This window comes from Andrena cerasifolii, chromosome 2 (assembly GCF_050908995.1).
Source record: "Andrena cerasifolii isolate SP2316 chromosome 2, iyAndCera1_principal, whole genome shotgun sequence".
NCBI classification, from domain to species: domain Eukaryota; kingdom Metazoa; phylum Arthropoda; class Insecta; order Hymenoptera; family Andrenidae; genus Andrena; species Andrena cerasifolii.
In genome coordinates, this window is record NC_135119.1 from 694,190 (window position 1) to 715,444 (window position 21,255).

Consider the following 21,255-nt stretch of genomic DNA (forward strand, 5'->3'; position numbering starts at 1 on the left):
TAAACAGAATATCGTGAACGTCAACATTCATATGGTTACAACTGCATTCTCGTCTGTCAGTAAAAGGGCTAACACAGATTTCCCGACGAATTTTTAATCACGCTCGTGCAACGTCACTTTGTACAGAGGCTAAATACAAATACTTAGCAGACCCCTAACTTGCAGAACTTTAAATTACCTTTACCGATGCTTAGGGGGTCCGGATACGGCGGAACTTGGACTATCTTTCTGCTGATATCGTAGTGCTATCAGACGCGTCGACTCCCTGCGTTTGACGTTCTCATTCGAGCGCGACGCGTCAAAAGCAAAAGAGAGCTGACGCGAGTGAATGGGCGCGGAGTGATTCGAGGCTCCTTAGTTCTAGGAAAAGAAAATCACAATCGAAGTAGCTGCATCGAGGGGGCGCGATCGAAATCCTTACTCTCTCTTCCTCCAGAGAAAACCTCCGCGGGAAGCGTGTCGCTGGTACCCAGGTGCGACTGTGTGCCTGAATCTTATCTCTAGACACACCCCTAGAACGCGAAGTGGGAGTCGAATTGCGGCGAGGGAAAGACTAAGGTGACTCGAAGCGAAAACAGAGAGGGAGAGAGAGGATGGGCGAGTATAGACGACGGATGAAAGGGGGTGGACAGACGTTGGGCCCGAGGGGTATCGAGAACCGTGGGGGGAAACCAAAGAGGGCGACAGATACAGAGGAACTTAAAGGAAACACGGGAGGGAAAATAAAGGAGACGATGGAGGATCGGAAGGAAAAGGGCCAGGTGAATGAGTAGCGAGGTAGGAGGACAGAGAAGACGAAAAGAGGATCAGAGAGATGACGAGAGAGAGAGGAAGAGTGGGCGAGAGGGAGGGGGGAGCGACAGAGAGATAGAGAGAGAGAGAGAGAGAGAGAGAAACTGCGCGAATGACGAAGGTACCTATATAGTTCTGGACGGTTTGAGGGTGAACCATCCGAATGAGGACCATCCTGGTCCTCCGCTGTGGGCGATGGTGGCCGTCGCGGTGGTGGGGTGACACCGACGGCGGGTAGGGCATCGTAGGGGCAGAACCAGCGCCGCGACGCCTCGGCATGCACAGTCGCGGCTCGAACGCCGTCCCACACGAACGTGTTGTCTTCGCGGCTCGTGCATCCTTCACAGCATCGTGTACGATGTTCGCAACTTGCTTGCCCTAAGCTCAGGATTCTCCGAGGACACGATCCCGAGAATCCCATCACGAAGAGCTCTCGGCCGACCCTCGAAGCCGATGGACGTTTTCGAGGATTTAAGGATTATGAAGGAACAAAAAAAAAGCTAAAGTCGAGACCGCACACCTGAATGTATACATGACCAGGGGGGGATAGTGTCCATTAAACGATGCCCAGAGATTGACAATTGTGACGTCGTTACAGTATCGGCAACCGTTATCGACCCTCCGTGTGATACCGAGGATGACAACGAGATTTTCCAAATTGCATGACACATGATCGACGAGGTCGATCGCTTTATACCGAGAACGTCGAGCGTTCACCGAGCAAAGATTGCGTTCAGATTTGGTGGGCGAATCTGACACCTGTTCTTAGATTTTCGAAAACACTGAAAACTATTACCCGAGTGTCTTTCGTACAGAAATTTCTACAAGTGAAAGTATATTTCTCGGTACAGTGTTTCTGTTTTGAAGGAACAGTGAACATTCGTCGTAGGAACGAACAAAAGATCTTGTTGCCTTATGTCGAACGACACGGAATGTCAGAGAATGAGGATAGTTGGGTTTGCTGTAAAATTAAAAATCGTAACGATTGCGCCAGTTTCGTATGTTTAGTGCGAAATCCAGCTCCACACGAGCGCCGGTTTCATTAATGTTTCGAGGTACAGTCGCGTCGTACCAACCGCAAACACGTGTGTGCAAAGACTATTCTTTCCAATCCACTCGTAAGCGTGCACCGTCGACTAGCTATCGATCGGATGATCGAATCAATTTTATCATCCGACTGTATTAATTCAACTCCTCCTTAATAACGAGCAACACCGCGGCATAAAGCTCCGCGTACCTGCGTAATAACATCTGTCGCGCAATATTGTTGAACGGGGAACGAGCCATGAAATCAGACTGAAAGTGCATGGTCCGCGGGCTTCCATTCGCGATGGAGCAGAAAGATTAAGGATCGACTTGTCTGTGACTCGAGAATTTTGAGGGGTCTGCATCCGCGGGACGCATACCTATCAGGGAAGTGTAGAGAAACGAAGTAAGCGGCATCGCTCGCCGACAAACGATGCGCAACGACTGATAAAAGTCAGTGAAGATCGTTGAAGCAATAGGTGACAGTGTGATGTTGAAAATGGCGGCGACTTCCGAGTCCCAGGACAATTATTGAGAGACTCTCCACGAGGGAATGGATTTTCAGAGCGCTATGGACACGTTTGTAGAGGCATGGATGGCTGCTAACACGAAAACGGATCAAGTACAGGTAAATCATATAATCACCGCAAATGCTGCAAGGTGCAAGGCGGAGGGTTCCCATTTTTCAGCTGCTCTTTTCTCTCTCTTAAGGCGCTACCATTAAAGAAACGATTGTAATGCCCACGCTAAGATCGGTATCCGTGAAGAGCATCGTTGCGAAGTAACCCCTTCTAGCATTACACAGTCAATTTGCTACCCTACCAATTTCTGCCCTCTTGAGCACTTTCAGCTTATCACCAAGTTAATTCCTCCAAATCAATTTGCCACTTTCCGCTACATCTTGGAATACACCTTGGCCCAATAAGTCCTGTACCAGAACAAATGTGGCGGTTTCGTTACATTACACGTGCATGTGTATAATACTGTGTGTTTTACTATAGAAAAATAATATGTCGCAGTGTTGGTACATAAAATGTCAGGTTGATGCATATGAATGTTCGTTTTTACATCAATCGTCGAGTGTATGTGACTCGTTTTAACTTTCATTTCTATAGTCTTTCACACTTCCTCAGCGAAACCAAAAGTTATTCCAATTTAATAAAAATCAAATGTTCCAGAGGCCAAAAATTCTTCGCCTGGCTGTTCTCGGGTTTTCTCCTACTTCTCATTATATTGTACCTACTAACATACCTTCAGCTCCGAATTTTGAAAATTATTTTGCAAATATTTCCCACGTTAACATAACTCTCTCCATTACTTATTCGTGTTTTCTATTTGCTTGTAGTGTTAGATAAAATGTACGGTCTTCTAACCAAAAAGCGAAGGGTAAAGAAATAACCTTCAATTAATAAAGTACCTACTTACCAGAGAACCACTATTTTCTCATTACTGTGTAAATATGAACAGCAACATGCTTCGCCATAGAACTAACAATTGACAAAGATTTCCCTGAATATCGTTAACAATTCAATATAAAAATGCATAGAAATGCAACGAAGGAGACAAGCATAGTTTTACGTAGCAGGCACCGATCTTCTCTAATTTAGGTACCTCTACTGCGAATGCTACATTCTCAACCGAACAGAGCAGCAATCAATCGACAAATTTCAGGAGCATTACTTAAAACGCTTTACAAAATTTCAGGGTGGGACATAGTTCAGGTTTACATAGTGTTAGTGAAAATTCCAGTACCTATAATAAATAGTAAAAGGCTAAGCAACGGCGTGGGTACCTATACACTATACAATGCCAGAAATAAATCTCACTGCAGACTATAATTATATTTCAAGGACAATAATATTTCAACATTTTGTATACACGTTTCCCTAATCGTAGCAAATGCAAGTAATTGAGGATGAAAGGTATCACGACAAAAGAACGTAAGAAATTAAAGATACGGTGGCATTTTGAAGATACACAGAAATATGTGGATAGCTATTCGAAGACACGAATCTCTTAGGGGGGAGGTATTAAATCGGTGCAAAAGTTGGTTCGCTCACTGTTAGGTTAATGTTAGGTGTACGAAAATCATTTTTTTACTATAATCAGGGAAAATACTTTGATGAAAAAAAAACATGTGATACAGTTTTACTTTTAACAAAGACTTTGGCTCAATAAAGCGAACGAACTTTGCACCGTCTTAAATAATAGATGTATACGTGTGTAGTCAACGTAGGCAGACAAGACCATAGAACATGTACATGTAGATGGCTACCTACATACGTTCGACGTTCTAAAATTTCAGAGCGTTAACCGGAGCGGCGGTAGAGGATTGGGGGATAATCCTCGGTAAAACCGCGAATCGTATGTGTTGCGTGGATGGGCATACGTATATACGTTTACACGTGTACGTACGGGGGGTCACGGGTTCTGACCACGATACGGATGTGCCCCTGCCTTCTTCCTGTGCCACGACCACGTTCACGTTCTAGCATTCAGTGCAATAAGACCGCATCTCCATTGACCAGTCGATCTCTTGATCGTCGGGGACTTTTGATTTTCATTTCTGACCTCTACAAATCGCACACCTTCGCGGAGCCGCGCGTAATGAAACATACCTATATCGACGTCCACTGATTCTCTCCACACAACGCTATATCGATTACAAATATTAAATGTTGGTGCGAAGTATTTGCCAGTTCCATGGAACGGTGGGATTATTATTTAGCTTCCTAGATTGGGTCCACAACAGCATACCTATTGCTGTTCCCCTCTTAATCTAATTAACACGTACGCGACATTGATATCTGCAATAAAGACCAATTATCAATATTCTTATTTACGCCTGGCATGGTAGTAAATGTCCTCTTCCAAGGAGAAGTAACGCCAAGTTTGATGATGCCCAGGAATTCCGGGAAGCTGGAACTCAACACCCCTATACAGCCTTTCCTGCGTTTCTCCCGTAATATGCGCTTGCCTGATGTATTCCTGACATCAATTTGTGTGTTCAGATTAAATTCAACAGGATATAGAGGCAGCTGGCAAGATATCCTTCAGACTTCCTCCCGTTTTCCGCGCACGTATATTTGCACGTTTAAAAAACGTGTAAACCTTGTCGCGCATTTGTTACAGCGGCGCGAAATAAACGGCAGAGTCGTAAATAATCCCGTAACACAGTTAGACTCCGGTTTACCGAGGAGTCGCGAGGTTTCCTCCCTTAGATCATTTTTACTTAACAAGCACGGGGGCGACATTCAATAGCATTGTAAATACGGTCTCTGGCAAACGTTTGAACCGCTCCATCCCCTACTAGGGTCCTCTAGGTCCGGAAAAGACAATAAATAATAGGCAGGTCTAGTTTCGCGAGTAAATGAATTCCAATTTCTGCCTTAGTTGTTGGGATAGAAGTACCTGTCTATAAGCGAAAGATTAATAACGTAGCGCGAACGTATGTACGAATGGTGCATAGTTGCGAGCTGTACCTATAACTTGAGAAAAGGTAGAAGCTTTGTTAGCGATCACAGCAATTACTTTCAACTTAAGGCACCTCTTCCTAAAAATACCATTCAAAAGCACACAATTATTTTAATGATTCAAAAATATCTTCCGCGAGAAACTTACAATTAGGTATATTCCAATGGTTTCAATCTGGAGTGTTACATGCGAGTAAAAATGCTCGTGAGCATATCCGCAAACTATTTAAAGACCATTAAAATCTCGAGGAAAGAATTATTGCGAGTAAGCTGCCTATCAATTACCTACAGAATTGGAAAGCTATAAAAAAAGAAGCGTCGAAACTATGGAAAAGAACTGTCAACCCCCCAAAAGCAATGTCCTCAGCTATGCCTACCATCTGAACTGAATTCTACAAGCTAAAGAGAGGGATTTAGAAAACACCGTGTAGGTATATCCTCGAGCGCTGTCTAATGAACGCTGTAGCTTAAGGAGTTCGTGGATTTCGAGATAACGCTAATAAATTTTGGATATTCGAAAATTCCAGCGACAGGAAGCGCATTCCGATACTGAATGTCGCGCCCTTGCCGCGTTTTACGCAGGGATATGTAGTAATGGCGTGGCCACGCACCGAGGCCACGTGTGTAGTACTCGAAAGTGCGTACCTACATGCACGTCCAAGGATAGGTTTGAGACACGCATGGTCACGGTATTTGACCACCCCAGCTACCGGAATGATTGTAATCCATCTATCCGGCCACCGAAGCCGATACATCAAATGCACGTAGAACTTTTCTCGTCCCTTTTCCTGGCTGCCCCTTACCCTGTCTTGCTGGCACGCTACCTCTTCCAACGAACATACCGTAAATATCTCATCGATATTAAATTTATGGCAATGTTGATATTCAGTTCCACGTCCTACCTAGGTATGTAACTTTCTTAGTAATTACACTGCCGATGGCGCATTTCAATATCAAATTTCCCACGACCCACTCTAAAATATTTTTGTAGTTAACGTCTTTGCCACTCAGCAGAATTCCAAATGGAAGTATCCTACGAAACAGGTGTCGTAAAAAACTCCTCTTTAGACAGACAAGCTGACGGTAGATTTAATCTCCAGTTGTGTTACATCGAAGCGAGTTTCCGTTTGTAATAACCGCTGGTGGAAAGTAAATGTTGAGGGATGAATAATATAGTACAGAATGTCACATCGGACGCAATAATTATAGTGGGCGTATTTTTAATTGAAATACATCGGCGGGCAGGAAAAGGAGAGGCGAGAGTTATGACGCACAGCTTTGTCACGTGTGTTGTCACTTACACTGAATTTGGCTGTTCGTTATGTAAAAACCTTGGCAGGGTGGGTTACGATAGTAGAGATGAAGAAGATACACCTTTTTTCTGTTTGTAAATTCGTGTTCTTTCTGTGCTGTGGATTCCTTTTTAATCGCGAATAGAAGCCAGCGAACGTGCGGTAGCACGGCCAGCAATTTATGTAACGTAGGTAATCGTGGAAGCATCAATCCGCGGATTATCTAGCGCGGGAAGAGGGCCAATTATTGTACGTGGATATCGGCCATCTGATATTTCGATAAGCCTGATTAGAATGTTGCACGATTAACGTGAACCGCGGAGACATTTAATTCCACTCTATCGATGTTCGATAAAGACAGATATTACATTGGTCAATGTTATTCAGCTGACCACTGGGTCTTTATCGCGGGGAAGAATTTAACGGGACTCCGTTTTCCCTTAATTGTTTATAACGAATTGTCGTCGTGTGCAACATTAATTCAGGCCCAAGCCGACACTTAGCCACTGATTCGACTGTCAAACATGCCACAGACTATTTAAAGTGTAAGAAACCAGTTCGCAACAAGTCGCCGACTTATAAACTGCTCCCTACGTTAATAAACACTGAAATATCGTAGCAATAAAGGAAATCGAAACGTACGATTCAGATACTGACTTAGGTAGCCCTTAGGGGCTACAAGTTTTGAACGTTGTTTGGTTTAATCTCAGTGTATGAAATCTCTTACGTGCCTGAGCTTTTAAATCAGCCCTGAACACGGCTATCTTCGCAATTGATTGGTTACTAATTTTATTCAGCGCACTTATAGGGTATAGGGTTCTAAGTTATTTCTTGTGGACGAATTAAAAAGATTGTATCTTCTGACCTTACATATTGATTCCTTACACAAAGCCAGAAGATTCTAATATAATATTGCAGTTTTCTCGTAGCAGCGCAAGCATAAATTATCATTATAAATCATATTGCGCGAGTAATTGTATGGAATTCGTGCGGAAGAGGGGGGAAGAAGCTTGCGATACCTTTTCATGCAAATTGCAGAAGGCGAAAGGGACCTATCAAAATTAGCAGGTCCAGGTGGTAGGAATAAAACGCCAAGTTCGAGGAAATAATAAAGAGGGTTGGATAGTGTGCTCGGTAATTTACGCGCCTGGCGTATGTTGGAAAAGGGCCGACACGAAAGAGGCCGCGAAATTTTTAATAGGAACAGGGCAGCAATCTAGACGGTTATGGAAGCTGACGCATGCAGAACTCCGACATGGACCTACATTCAATTACCAAATATTGTAGGCCGGCCGTTTCTGGTTCGATCTTACGTAAGCTCGTTAGAAAGACGAGACTGGAATCTATCTGGAAATAAATTCCTGGAACGGCCGGGACCCTCGCTCGTTACAGGATCGCGCGGAATTTTACATTGCTCGACGATTAAGGTTATCATCTTAACGGGAAACACCCGAGCAGGAAACGTCGTCGACGCGTATCTCTGTTACACCCGGTAGATAAGCTGATCCGCCGATAAACGATGTCAAACCGTTGTTTGCGATGCTGGTATTAATTCGTGGTGATGTTGCGTTTTGCGAACGGGCACCGTGCGCTCGTACAGACTTTTTTGTAGTTCTTCTTCGTAATGACTCGAGAAAAACGATTAATTATGATTTATTTCGACGGTGCGACTGGATTTGAAATTATCATCGACCGACGAACAACGCGACATGCCTAATTGCAAATCATGAATCTGGTTTGCAAAACTAGTATTAAATTATTTATAGAAGTATCTATATTCCCTCCATAAGACAAGTGCTTATAACGAACAATAACTGCGCCGTTTAAACTGTTATTAGTATACAAGAACAGAGACTTGAATTTCGTTTTTCATGTACACACGCAAAGTTTGAGCCAATAAGAATTATAATCTTCAAAACTTACGCGTAGATTATTAATTTTTTCTCACAAAATTTGTAATCAATTAAACAGCAATAACGTTGATTCGCGTCAGATTTTTTAACGAAGTCTCTGTAACGATGGAAAGTTCACGCAATTCCCCGCGTCTATCACGTTACAATAACACTATATTTTAAAGAGGTAAGTGTAGGAAACGAATAAGAAGAGACGGGAGCTCGATAAACAAAATATTACACCTTCGTATCGGTTTGAAAATCGCACGGAGATTCCAGGTAACATAAAGGCAACATCGCTCAGCGAACGGTGCATCGTGCATCCCCTTTCGCGTCACGTCCAAGTTACCGCGATATCACTTGGGGCGTTAGCCGGATAAGCCGCTAACCCCATCCACCTGTTGCCCCTTCTTATGTGTTCCTGCTTACAGGCTCGCGTTCATCCTCATTCCTCGCGTAGAAGCGAGCCAAGGGCCCGTCATCCTCGTCCAACGCACGCTTACCTTTGGGCTTCGCTTTCCTCCCTCATCCACTCCTTTATACTTGTACATATACACCTACACATGCACATACTATATACATACAGTACATTACTACGTACACCTACCGGTGTCGGGCTTGTGCTCCTTTTCCTTTTCTCGCCACCTATACGGTGTTCTCGTCGTGCTCGCTCCTTCCACGTGCTCCTCCCTCTACACCACCTCCTTCTCGTAATCACGCTCTTCCTTTCTTCTCCTCTTCTTCCCTCCCTCGCTCCGGTTCCAAGCCCGGGTCTTCAGCGGTCTGACGTGTTTTTTGCGAGTGCATACCTCGAAGCAGCTCCCGAAACAGTAGCTGGTACCCCGGTACAGTCCGGACCAGTGAAAAAATCAGCAACCCGAGCTGGGACCCGATCGGATGATCGACCGCGATCGCAGAGTATTTCGTCGTTATTTTCCTGGGATTCATTTTATTATTGCGCCCAAGCAGCCGGGTCCGGTTGGACTCCGGGGGTAGCGTTCTCGTCTAATGTGCTAGAGACCGCTTAGGCGCGATGGTGTGTTTGTACTAAACAATTCCCCGTGTACTTGCCGCGTTACAGCATGCCGGATTTTGTAAAGGCATGCGGCGACGAAACGATGCTGAAGCGAGAGCCTGTATCGTTTAGTTTGTCACGCTAAGTGATCGTGCGAAGAGGAGTGAGAATGTACCTAATCTGTGTTTCGAAATCTGGCGAAGCTTTGAGTAGTTACCTCCCAATTATGTAAATTGCGAGTATAAAATATTATCAAGTAGGAATTGAAAAAGATTTGATTGTGCCCATTGGCAACGCAGAGCGTACCTACCTATACGGTTTAGAAATTATGCGATTAAAATGTGACTTATGTTTTTATCAGATCTCTGAGTTTTCAAGAGTCCAACTAATCTTATCCAAAGTTCGATCTGTTGATTGAGAAAATACGAAATTCTATCCGCAATGAAGTAGCAAAAGCTTCAAGCACTTAACATGAACCGCAGAGGGAATATTTTTAAGTACTTTATGATCATAGCTGCTTAGCCAACTATCAGATATTATCGAGTAGTATAAAAATCTTACTACTTTCTTCTTTTAAATTAACATCTTAATCAAATCTGCAATGGTACAAATATTGTAATGGTAAGAATGTAGCTGGTGTACAGTGAAGATGTATTTTTCTGTAAACGTCAAGTAGAACACCTACCTATCTTGTAAACAAGTTTGCGTGTAGAATCATCCATTAGTAAGTACCTATATACGAAGATTATTCAAATACCTATGTACATACTGAAATATTGATTGATTGATTATGCCATTTTTCTTCTGAATTCAATCAATTACATTATCTATTACATTTCTATTATTTATGGCATGACACCTGAAAACATTTCCAGCACTAGTTGCTAATGAAATCATGCTTTGCAGGAAAAATTATTCGCTACAAAAGAAAAGTAGTAAGTAGGTACGTATAGGTACTAACTCCTGTACATTAGTGTTACCTTCGTTACATGTCATAATGTTGTTGCGCAACACCTTCCCCGATTTAATTAAGTGAATATTCACATAAGTTTAAGAATATCGAGTAATCTCATCGTGCATCGACATCGGGCTGGTGAAAATGAAAATAGCAGTCCCTCGGTAAATTTGATAATCTAACGCGATACCTGACAATGAAGCTTAAATAAAAAGCGACGTCGCGATGTAACCTACGATAAACCGTTGAAGGATTAAACGATTTCCCCTTGTGGCGTGGTCGTCAAGTTCCACGGAAGCGTCATCGACGATCCAGTTTCGAGACAACGAAAACTGCCGCGGTGCATTTCGCACTTCGGCCGTAGTGTAGGATTGTCGCATTCTGGGCCCACTTGACCCTCGTTAACACCACGAACGGCTTAGCCGTTAGTGTTAAGTTCAGTTCACTCATACATAAATCTAAGTCTCCGCGCTTATGCCTTAGCAGGCCTGTGTCGGAATTGAGCACGTGTTCAGATTTCATCGGTGATAACGCTTAGATCATCCGGCTTATTCGATACGACCGTCGCGTCGCGTCGCGGCTTCGACTAAGTAGTACGTTCTGACTGTCCTCGTCTCATCTGTATTAATGATGAAATTATTGCGTCGCTCCCATTGCGTCTATTATTAAACATGTACAATTAATTGAAATTTCTCCTGTAATTCCGCGACGTCATATTCCCACACGCCGTGTGGCAACATTTTAGACGCAAAGGAACTTGGGGACTACATTCAAGTCTTCGAATATGTATAGGGAAGAGTCATGCAGTACCGACCTGCCTACTGTACCGACCAAAGCTAGTTCTCGCTTCTTCGACCAGATATTAGCACTTTATTTGTATTAACAAATGAAAATCACAATTCTCTGTAACCTTTTTTCGGGGTCATATTGTTTACTCCATTGCTCTCGATGTTCGGAGGCATTAAACGTATTCGTTGATATTCAGTGGGTTAAAAGTTATTTTTTAAAGTTAATCTTGTGTTTCTCATGTGAATAAATGATTTTGTTCTGTTATATATACTATGTCTAGTCTATTAAATTTACGAAAACGCGCTAGTTTTGCAATATTTTTTGTACATAATATATCATGATCTAAAATGTTTCCCCGTGTTTGTCGTACAGTACCGACCACCCAACTGTCGCGCAGTACCGACCAATAGACTGTCAACCAGTAGAGACCAAATTTTTCTTACCTGTAAGTTCAATCTGTTAGCAACTCAGATTAATTTATAAGATGTTCATTTAGCCTTCCTTCTACCTTGTCCCGCAGAAAAAATTAAGTAAATAAGGATAGGTATGATAACCTAACAAGCAGGAAGGTAGGATTTAATGGAGAAGTTATCCAGTGTGTTATTTGCAAGCAGAGTTGGGAATTAACTAAATAAAAAATTATTTAAATAGGGATCAAATAAAAGTTACTTTAACTTTAGATTATTCCACGAATAAAGTTAATTCTTTTATTCGACGAGAATTTATTCGATGAATAAAGTTAATTTTTTATTCGTTATTCGAAATTTTATTTAAATACAAATTTTGCCCATTTCTGTTTGCAAGGAATCATTTGATAAAAATTGGGTGCAGTGTACCGAATGTGAAGGTTCAGTACACATCAAATGCACAGATCAGGAGAATATTAATTAAGTATTACACTTGCGATGTTTGTACAAATAAAATTTGAAAAGAATCTTGTATCGTACCAATTAAATGCCTTTTTATTAACAATGTTAATCATTTAGACCTAAAAATCTACTATTTTAATAGTTGGTCGGTACTGGACGACAATTTTTTGTTTCCTAGAAATTACAACTTTTTTACTTTTGCGAATTATCAATTGTTATCATTAAATTTTACAAAAATAATTTCCCTCCTCTTATTAAGTTCCATCTATACTACAAACACGTTTTTGAATTTCTATTTTTATCGACTCTACCCCAAGATATAACAAAAAAACTTACAAAGGAACATCCAGAACCCGGAAATTCAAAAAAAATTCTGAAACTTCGTGAATATATAGGGAATTTCCCCCTGATTACAACGCATTTTTTGTTTGCTGCCCAAATTCACTCTAAGGGCGTGAAATTGACCCCTGAAAATCCGGTTATTTTCCAATTTTCTGTTATAACTGGTGAACTGTAAAATAATTTGTATACCAAATGATAGATCTAATTAAAAGAAATAACTTTTGTCTCGAAACTTTTTTTCTATTTCTTACATTTCGCGAGTTATAACACAAAAGCGGAAAATAGCCGAATTTTCGGGGGTTAATTTCACCCCCTTCGAGTGAATTTGGGCAGCAAACAAAAATTGCGTTGTAATCAGGAGGAAATTCCCTATATATTCACAAAGTTTCAGAATTTTTTTAATTTTCGGGTTCGGGATCTTCCCTTGTTAGAGCGGTCGGTACTGCACGACTCTCCCTTATGTGTTAAAAATTACGTAAATGGATAGAATATAAAATGTAGTTTGGTTATAGGGTAACAATACCTAAGAGTGTCTTTAATAATTGTGGTATTTAATTTCTTCTCTTCTGTTTATACGTGGCACAATAATTGATTAGATTTGCGGTGCACAACACAATGCACACAGTTGAAACACATTCTTTTCTGCCTTAATGATTCTTCAACGTTTCACAGTATGGTTTGACAGAGTATGCCATGTTCTGTAGTCTTGTTAACATTCTCTATCGTCATTTCTTAAAATACTTCTAACATATTTAGAAAATGTATTGTTCATTTGACTCGAATGATTGTATTTGAGGGAATTATGTGCCTACTAGCTTTAGTACTCGGCTTTACCCGAAATTTAGATTCTGATTTTATAAAAAAAAATTCTGTGAAAATTGTCATATTAATCTGGATTAGTTAGGCATAATGAGCTGGAATACATTTCGTGACCCCAGAGTTTACCACTCGATAGTTTTTAGGCGACAGACAAACACACAAAGACTTTCTACTTTATATATTAAGATATGGAAAATTTGCTGTGACATAAACATTATGAATTAATAATTTTTTACGCAAATCCATCTAAGTATCCATCTAAAATATAAAAATATATTCTATTTCTCTTGTGACGAGGGACATTAAATGTATGTATGAACAGAAATGGACTTGGAGGACATTATAAATTTATATGAAATTTAATAGAATATGAGATTTTTCGTATAACAGTAATAATTATAATCAATTCCCTAAACTATTACCCACCTGAAATATCTATCATGCACGAAACGAAAAAGGGAAAAAGGCACGCAGGAATTATAATAAAGTCATATACGTCGCGGTACTAAGAATAAGCTATGCCAGGGATTTTCAGTGCGGATTAAGGGCAGCGCTGGATTTGTATTATTTCCGCGGAGATTACCCCGCGTGCAGTTTTATGCGACTTACAAACGAGCAGTAAAATAAGAATCAAAATTATTCTCATTGTGTTTGGCGTCATACGGGGGAGAGCCAACACTCTGCAGACATTTTCATTCGCTCGCGCATTCTGACAGGAGTGTTCTTGACGTTGCCATTTATGGTAGGAAAGATAGGTAATGTTGCAATGAAATTTTATAACCCAATGTCACTGATTGTGAGATTAGATACACTCGCAGTAACCAGTTAAATGGGCCATTTTTTTACTAAAAACGCCCCTTGTGCGTTTAACAAAATATATTTCAGTTCACATAGAAATTAATTAAATGATTCTACACATGGTAAATGTTAAACATGACGCGATGCACTATTAATATACGAGAGTAATTATTAAACTGTCACGACATGTTACCTCGTCCCCTCTGGTAGCAGGCGAATTTTGCTTTCATTGTGCTCGTACTGTAGTGTTTTCTAGACACTGCAACTTGTGAACTGTATTAGGTAGGTACCTACAGCGTGAGACAGCTTACGAGTATTAAAAGTAAATTTCAAGCTTCATTAACTTGTACTTTCTTCTTCTCTCATTTCCATAATTAATTTATAAGTTAACCCTTGCACGACAAAGCAACTTGACTGTATGTAGGTACATTGGATTCAGGGTCCATTTTACCTATAATTCCATTTGTATGTACACACCTCAGAATAAGTTCTTACATTAGATGTACTCTGATTTCGGCATGATTTAAAATCCTTGTCCCGTTTAATATGTAATATTAAATATAAGTTAATATTTAGGGTGGGTCAAAATGGACCCGGCATCCGCTTTAACGAAGGTCAATGACACGTTCATTTCACAAAATCGTACGTGAATAGTCATACGTTCTCTAATTTCTTATATGAGCCGTTTATTTTGAAAGTGGCCCAAGTCCATTTGTCAATTTTTTTATTGTTGACTGTAGTAACATGTACAACTTGAAGTTAGTATTAAAAATTTATATATAAAATTTTTTAAATATAAATGGACTTTCAAAATAAACGGCTCATATGTGTACCCCCCCCCCCCGCCCCACTCTGCTATATATATATATAATAGTGTGCATCAACCTGAAAGTTACACTCTTTTAACGTGCTAAGTAATGCCACGTAAGATATCTGAAAAATACCAAAATGAAGTAGATACTATTTAGTATCTTAAATTTTGCGGTTCCAGAGCCAAGCTTTGGCATTGACACACAAGGCCTCTCCACCTTCGAGGCCGAGCAGCGTGTCCTCGTTACCGAGGAGCCCCCAGTCTCATCAGTCTCAACACTCTCAGCCGCAGAATACTGTTCAGTCGCCGTCGGTGCATCCTCATCAATCGCAGACACCGCTGAGTGCGCCCCAGACACCATTTTCGGTGCACAATCAGCACACGAAGCAAGAAGCGAATACAAGCCCGAAACAGGAAGGATTCGATCTCAGCAAATCTGGCTCCAGCACAGGTGAGTTTGTGCTTTATTCTCCTTCATCTCTAATCATTTAACGAAGATTAAAATGCCGCAACGAATGAGAGCCGAGGGAATCAATCGTTCCACCGTGTTCATTGAAGGACAGCCGACGCATGGCTGCAAAGGGAATTACTTAATGTAGGTAACTGATGGGATAAAATGGAATCTCATTAATTCGGTGCTAGAAACGTTGATGCGCAGGGTGTTTCGTAACAGGTGGGGCATACTCGAAAGGGCAGCGATTGTACATGGTAAAATTAGTGTTTGTTCGTGGAAGGCTTTCTTACGCGTGCGTCTGATTGTGAATAGAAAATTTAAAAAAAATGAAAACCAACATTAAAAAAATAAAAATGCACAAAAAGAAACAAATACTTTTTTTAATTTTTATTTAATCTACGACTCTCAAATTTCTTAAATCAGCGTCAGATTTACACAGCGCAAATGATTTTAAAAAAAAATTGAGAGTCGTAGATTAAATAAGGAAAACACAATATTTTGCACTTTTTATTTTTTTTTAAGTCGTGTGTTTTATTTTAAATTTAAAAAAATTATTACTTCGTACGTTTTAGTTATTTAAGTTATACAACTACACTTATTTAAAAAATGTATGGGTAGACCTACAAAAAGAGCTGCTCGTAAAAAAAAGAACCATTTGCTAGAAACGGAAGATTTAAAAAATAAGCGACCTGAAAAAGTGAGAGTAAGGATGTCTCAAATTCGTTATATGGGGTCTACATCTCAACGCGCGGAAATACCTACTCTATTAAAAAAAAATTAAAACCGACTTCAAAAAAATAAAAATGCACTATAAATTAAAAAAAATTGAATCCCTTATTTAATCTACGACTCTCATATTTTTTAAGTCGGCGCCAGGTTTGCACAGTGCAAATGATGAGACGCCGACTTAAAAAATATGAGAGTCGTAGATTAATTAAGGGATTCAATTATTTTTTACTTTTTAGTGCATTTTTATTTTTTTTTAAGTGAGTTTTAATTTTTTCTTAAATTTGTTTAAAAAATTAAAACTCATTTTAAAAATTGACACAACTTGCTTAGGAGATATGCGTGTACGTACATAAAATAATAATAATAATTAGGTGACAATAGTCTTTATTATTAACCAAAACTGGCAAAATATTGTGCCAATATTGATGCAGTGTAGGATGAAACCACCTGGGCATCGCCATCTTTCGAATAAAAAAAACGTAAAAAAATACATACGGGTCGAATCTATAATCTTCCTCTTTTTTGACGTCGGTTAAGAAGTCGACAGAATTGATCAGTAGGTAAATAACATATGTACGAATAACTGCGAATGAAATGAATTTTTATAAAAAAATAAGAGGACCTTGTAAAATAACTTTTCTTTAAAATGAGCATTTATTTTTGAAAGCGATATTAAAAATCCGGATGGGTATGGTAGTAGGTAGGCACGCGTGCACCCAATTAACAATAAGCATCATTTTCATCGTCAAATAAATTTTTTCGAAAACTAAACTCCATTCGAGAAATAGTTATTTCGGTATTTAGATTTATTTTCATACAAAGATTCATTTCATTCCCTACATGATATGTAGATACTACCGCATTCTGGCAACTGTTACAATAACTCACACGTAACAGACTAACAGATGAGTGTTTAAAATCATTTTTCTCGAAAAGGAAATTCCCCATGAACAAATTTTATTCCACATTTCAGACTACTTTTTTCATAAGTATTATTCTGTCGGTGGTACCACATATTAGGAAGCACCATATATGTGTTTGCACGAAAGTGAAAAATACATGATTGTGCGTTCAGCTGTGAATGAGGATTAAACTTTATTTATGATTTAGTTTTCCACCTGGATTGGTAACGTTAATGGCAGGAATGATAAATCTTCATAGAATAATACTGATGATTCATTCTCGTCCTTTGCATTCCACATTATGCTTGTGTTCGTCAACCAAGCAGAAAACTTTTGTATGTATAATGTTGTACTTATCAAATGGAAGACCTTCGAATATGAAAATATATAGTATAGTAATTTCAGAATCAATAATTCATTTATAATTTTATGTTTAACCCGCCGGCGGGCGCGCACATGTACTCAGTACACGGAGGTCAGTTTTTGGCTGAAAAAATCGTTTTACCGTGATCTATTCTACCCAACATCCCTATGTATTCTTCCAGTGGACATTTTTGCATAATGCTACGTACTTGTCAGGTTCAAATTCAGTTTGGAAATATATCCAAAAACCAAAGCAATCGGAGGCGACCACCTGGAGGCCTTTGAGGGGTGGTTTGACCCCCTAAACATGCAAACAGGCGAAAATAAAGTCACATTTTCTTATTTTTCTGTCCTCTAAAACATATCCAAAAACCAAAGCAATCGGAGACGACCACCTGGAGGCCTTTGAGGGGTGGTTTCACCCCCTAAAAGTACAAACAGGCCAAAATAAAAAGACACCTGTTTCTTATTTTTCTGTCCTCTAAAACATATCGAAATATCAAAACAATCGGAAACGAACACCTGAAAACATTTGAGTGGTGGTTTCACCCCCTAAACATACAAACACTCCAAAATAAAAAGACACCTGTTTCTTATTTTTCTGTCCTCTAAAATATATCCAAAAACCAAAGTAATCGGAGGCGGACACCTGGGAAACTTGTGAGTACACGCGCAGGCCGGCAGGATATGCGGCATACTTTCGTTTTCATTTAATCAGAGGCACTTCCAAACTGAATTTGAACCCGAGAAGTACGTAGCATTATGCAAAGATGACCACTGGAAGAATACACAGGGGTGCTGAGTAGAATACATGACGGTAAAACGATTTTTCAGCCAAAACAGACCCCGTGTACGAAGTACACGATGCGACCTCTTGTGTAAAACATTTAGGCGCGCCCGCCGGTGGGTTGATGATATCACTGCGTACCTAACTTTAATTTAAACTTTAATGTGGCTGACAAGGAAATATTCCGAACCTGAAAAATTCTGATTTTAATGTCTTGTGAATGCAGAGCATATTGAAGTATGCCAGGAGTAATTTTTCTCTGCGAAAATTCACTCCGAAGGGGTGTTTTTCATATAAGCATGTACATATGTTGCTTTGTAACGGTGTGAGATAGAACAAACCTTTAAATACAAGAATTGTTCAATTTTTTATGCTCTATCACAGCACCAAATGAAAAATAAGTTTATATTAAAAAACGAAAAAGCTCTATAACTTTAAGCCCGGTTTCACAAGGCGATAGGTACCTACTTACATGTATCTCGATACATGTATGATGAATACCGATGTTACATTGATCATTATTCTAAAAAAAAAAACAATGAGACTCGACATCCATAGGGCTGATTTCACACCTTGCATACTCCAATATCCTCTGTGTGAGAGGCACATTTGGAGAGTGCATGATTGATATCGAATTTTTATGTCATCAGTTTATGTATAATAGGTTGGACCTAAACTACTCTCGACGAAAATTATTTTGCGAGATTTTTCGGTCCCATCCCCCAGAAATGTGACACTTGTTGGGAACATGATCTGGAAAAAATTTCAGCCCGGTTGGACCACGGGAAAACGAAGCGCTACGAATTTGAAAATTTTTAACTTTTTAAACCTTGACATAAATATACATTATGATATATCGTTGAATTTGTATTTTTTTTTCAGTTTAAGAATACATACACAGCATATACGATTGTTAAAAAAAACGTCCGTGACCTGGAAAACTCGAAAGAATGACGTTGAAAAAAAAATTATTCCTTCCACTACATTGGCCTCTTTATATATTACAACTTTTGGCTGAAGAGTTTTTTCATATATCCATAAACGATGGAGATATTAAACATTTTTTATTTTCATTATAACGCTCCATTATACAGAAGAAAATCAATTCTGAGATTGAAAATAAGTTATTATAGCTATTATGTAAATTACGAATAGAAATGTCATGAAAGTATTGCGTCTCGGATCTGCTCGTGGACTCGTCAGTAAGGCCCAGCAGATCCTGCCTCAATTCCCAATACAATGTCTTAATACGATCGCCTTGAATATTTAAGCTGTCATGAAAATTTCTAAAGTATGGATACCTTAAGCGTTTCGTCCCAGACCTGCTCGTGGACGTTCGATAAGACCGAGCAGATCTTGCCCTAGACGTGACTGTGTTAACAAACACAGTCTTAAATGCGTCTCAAAAATTCAAATAGCCACGGAGGTATTGATTACGGGTTCCTTTATCTTAACAATGTTTTAAAAATCCTTTGATAAGTTCTGTTCTGTGACGTCAGGATACTGCTTTCTATATTCCATCACATTCTGCGGTATAAATTGTTTCTCCTCTTCATTTTTTGATAATATTTTGTTATATTCTTCTATAAGTTTAACGCCACGCTCAGCGGTGTCATTTACCACTTTTAATCCGTTCACGGTGTTTCGCCCAATTTGGAAAGCCTGGTCATCATCCCATGTAGAAGGGTCTTTTTAAAAAAATGTGGTTGGTATTCAAAACCTTTCAAAGAATCTTTTGGAATCAGGAGAAATAAAATGTTCCATTTTTTTGTTGACCAAATGTTCCACATCCTTTGGAAGGATTTTATATTTTTTAAGGCATTCGTTGTCGTCACTGCCTGCACAGATCCGCTCGGTCTTGTCGAACGTCCACGAGCAGGTCTGGGACGAAACGCTTAAGGGGGTATACCCGTTTGAACCCTCGGAAAATGTATACATTTTGTGGATTTTTTTACAAGTCAACGGTTTGTTGCAGATTTCCCGTTTTTTAACTATGTTTACATAGTATTATGAACTACTTATAAAAAAAGTTTCAGTTAAAAAACTATTGTTTTTCGGAAGTTACGGATACATGTCCGAAAGTCTCTCGATTTTAGACGGCTAAACGGTGGCCCTAAAAACTCGCGCTACGTTCAACCAATTTACTTCAAATTTTGCATGCAGAATCATAATAAGATTCCACATCGTCCAACGAAGGCGATTTTGAAAATTTTGAAAAATAAAGAAATGGTGAGAGATCAAAGGTAAAGTTAAATTTTTCTAAGAGAAAAATCCACCTTTTTCCTTTATAAATAATATACGGGGAATCGAATTAAAAAAAGCCTTCGTTGGACGATGCGGAATCTTATTATGATTCTGCATGCAAAATTGGAAGTGAATTGGTTGAACGTAGCGCGAGTTTTTAGGGCCACCGTTTAGCCGTCTAAAATCGAGAGACTTTCGAACATTTATCCGTAACTTCCGAAAAACAATAGTTTTTTAACTGAAACTTTTTTTATAAGTAGTTCATAATACTATGTAAACATAGTTAAAAAACGGGAAATCTGCATCAAACCGTTGACTTGTAAAAAAATCCACAAAATGTATACATTTTCCGAGGGTTCAAACGGGTATACCCCCTTAAGGGGTTATAGCTACCTGCAAGGTCTGAAAACACAAGTATATTCGGGATTTTTTTTAAAACACTCGAAGACTTTTTTTTTAAATAAACCTTTATGTATTCGAAAGTGTGCATGTTAAATTACTTGTGGTAATTTTTGCGATGGAAAATATACACGAATAAAAAAAAATATTAGCGATCTCTCGGCAGCGATTTTTGTTGTCAGTAGTTTGCGGTGAACATTCTAATTCTGACCTGTTTCATCTGAAATAAAAAATTCGCGGGAATTTAGTTAGTATATTGGATTATCTTGTCCTTAATCGTTTATTATCCCAAGATATTAATTTGCTACAAAATGGCAACTTCTCATAACAAAAGTATCGATTTTCACCACAGAATCGCGCTCATGTTTCATCATTTTCCATCTGTAAAATAACAACTACCCCACGGAAATGAAAAACCCACGATTAAGGACAAGCTAATCTAATATACTGACTAAATTTGGTCAAATTTTTTATTTCTGATGAACCAGGTCGTAGCTATAGTGA

General features: G+C 39.4%; 1 protein-coding gene across 3 annotated transcripts in view; it reads left to right on the plus strand.

The window, feature by feature from the left end:
- The first annotated feature begins 1,071 nt into the window (after window positions 1-1,071).
- The window catches only part of Dve (SATB1_N and homeodomain domain-containing protein dve), a 158,854-nt gene continuing 138,670 nt past the window's right edge, over window positions 1,072-21,255 (plus strand). For 2 of the 3 annotated variants that reach the window (XM_076830288.1, XM_076830289.1), the window contains exons 1-2: window positions 1,072-2,446; window positions 15,054-15,324. In XM_076830288.1, coding sequence (XP_076686403.1) covers window positions 2,372-2,446; window positions 15,054-15,324 — 346 coding nt within the window. In that variant the 5' untranslated portion in view covers window positions 1,072-2,371. The remainder of the gene's footprint in view (window positions 2,447-15,053; window positions 15,325-21,255) is intronic. The other variant, XM_076830287.1, reaches the window with a different exon arrangement.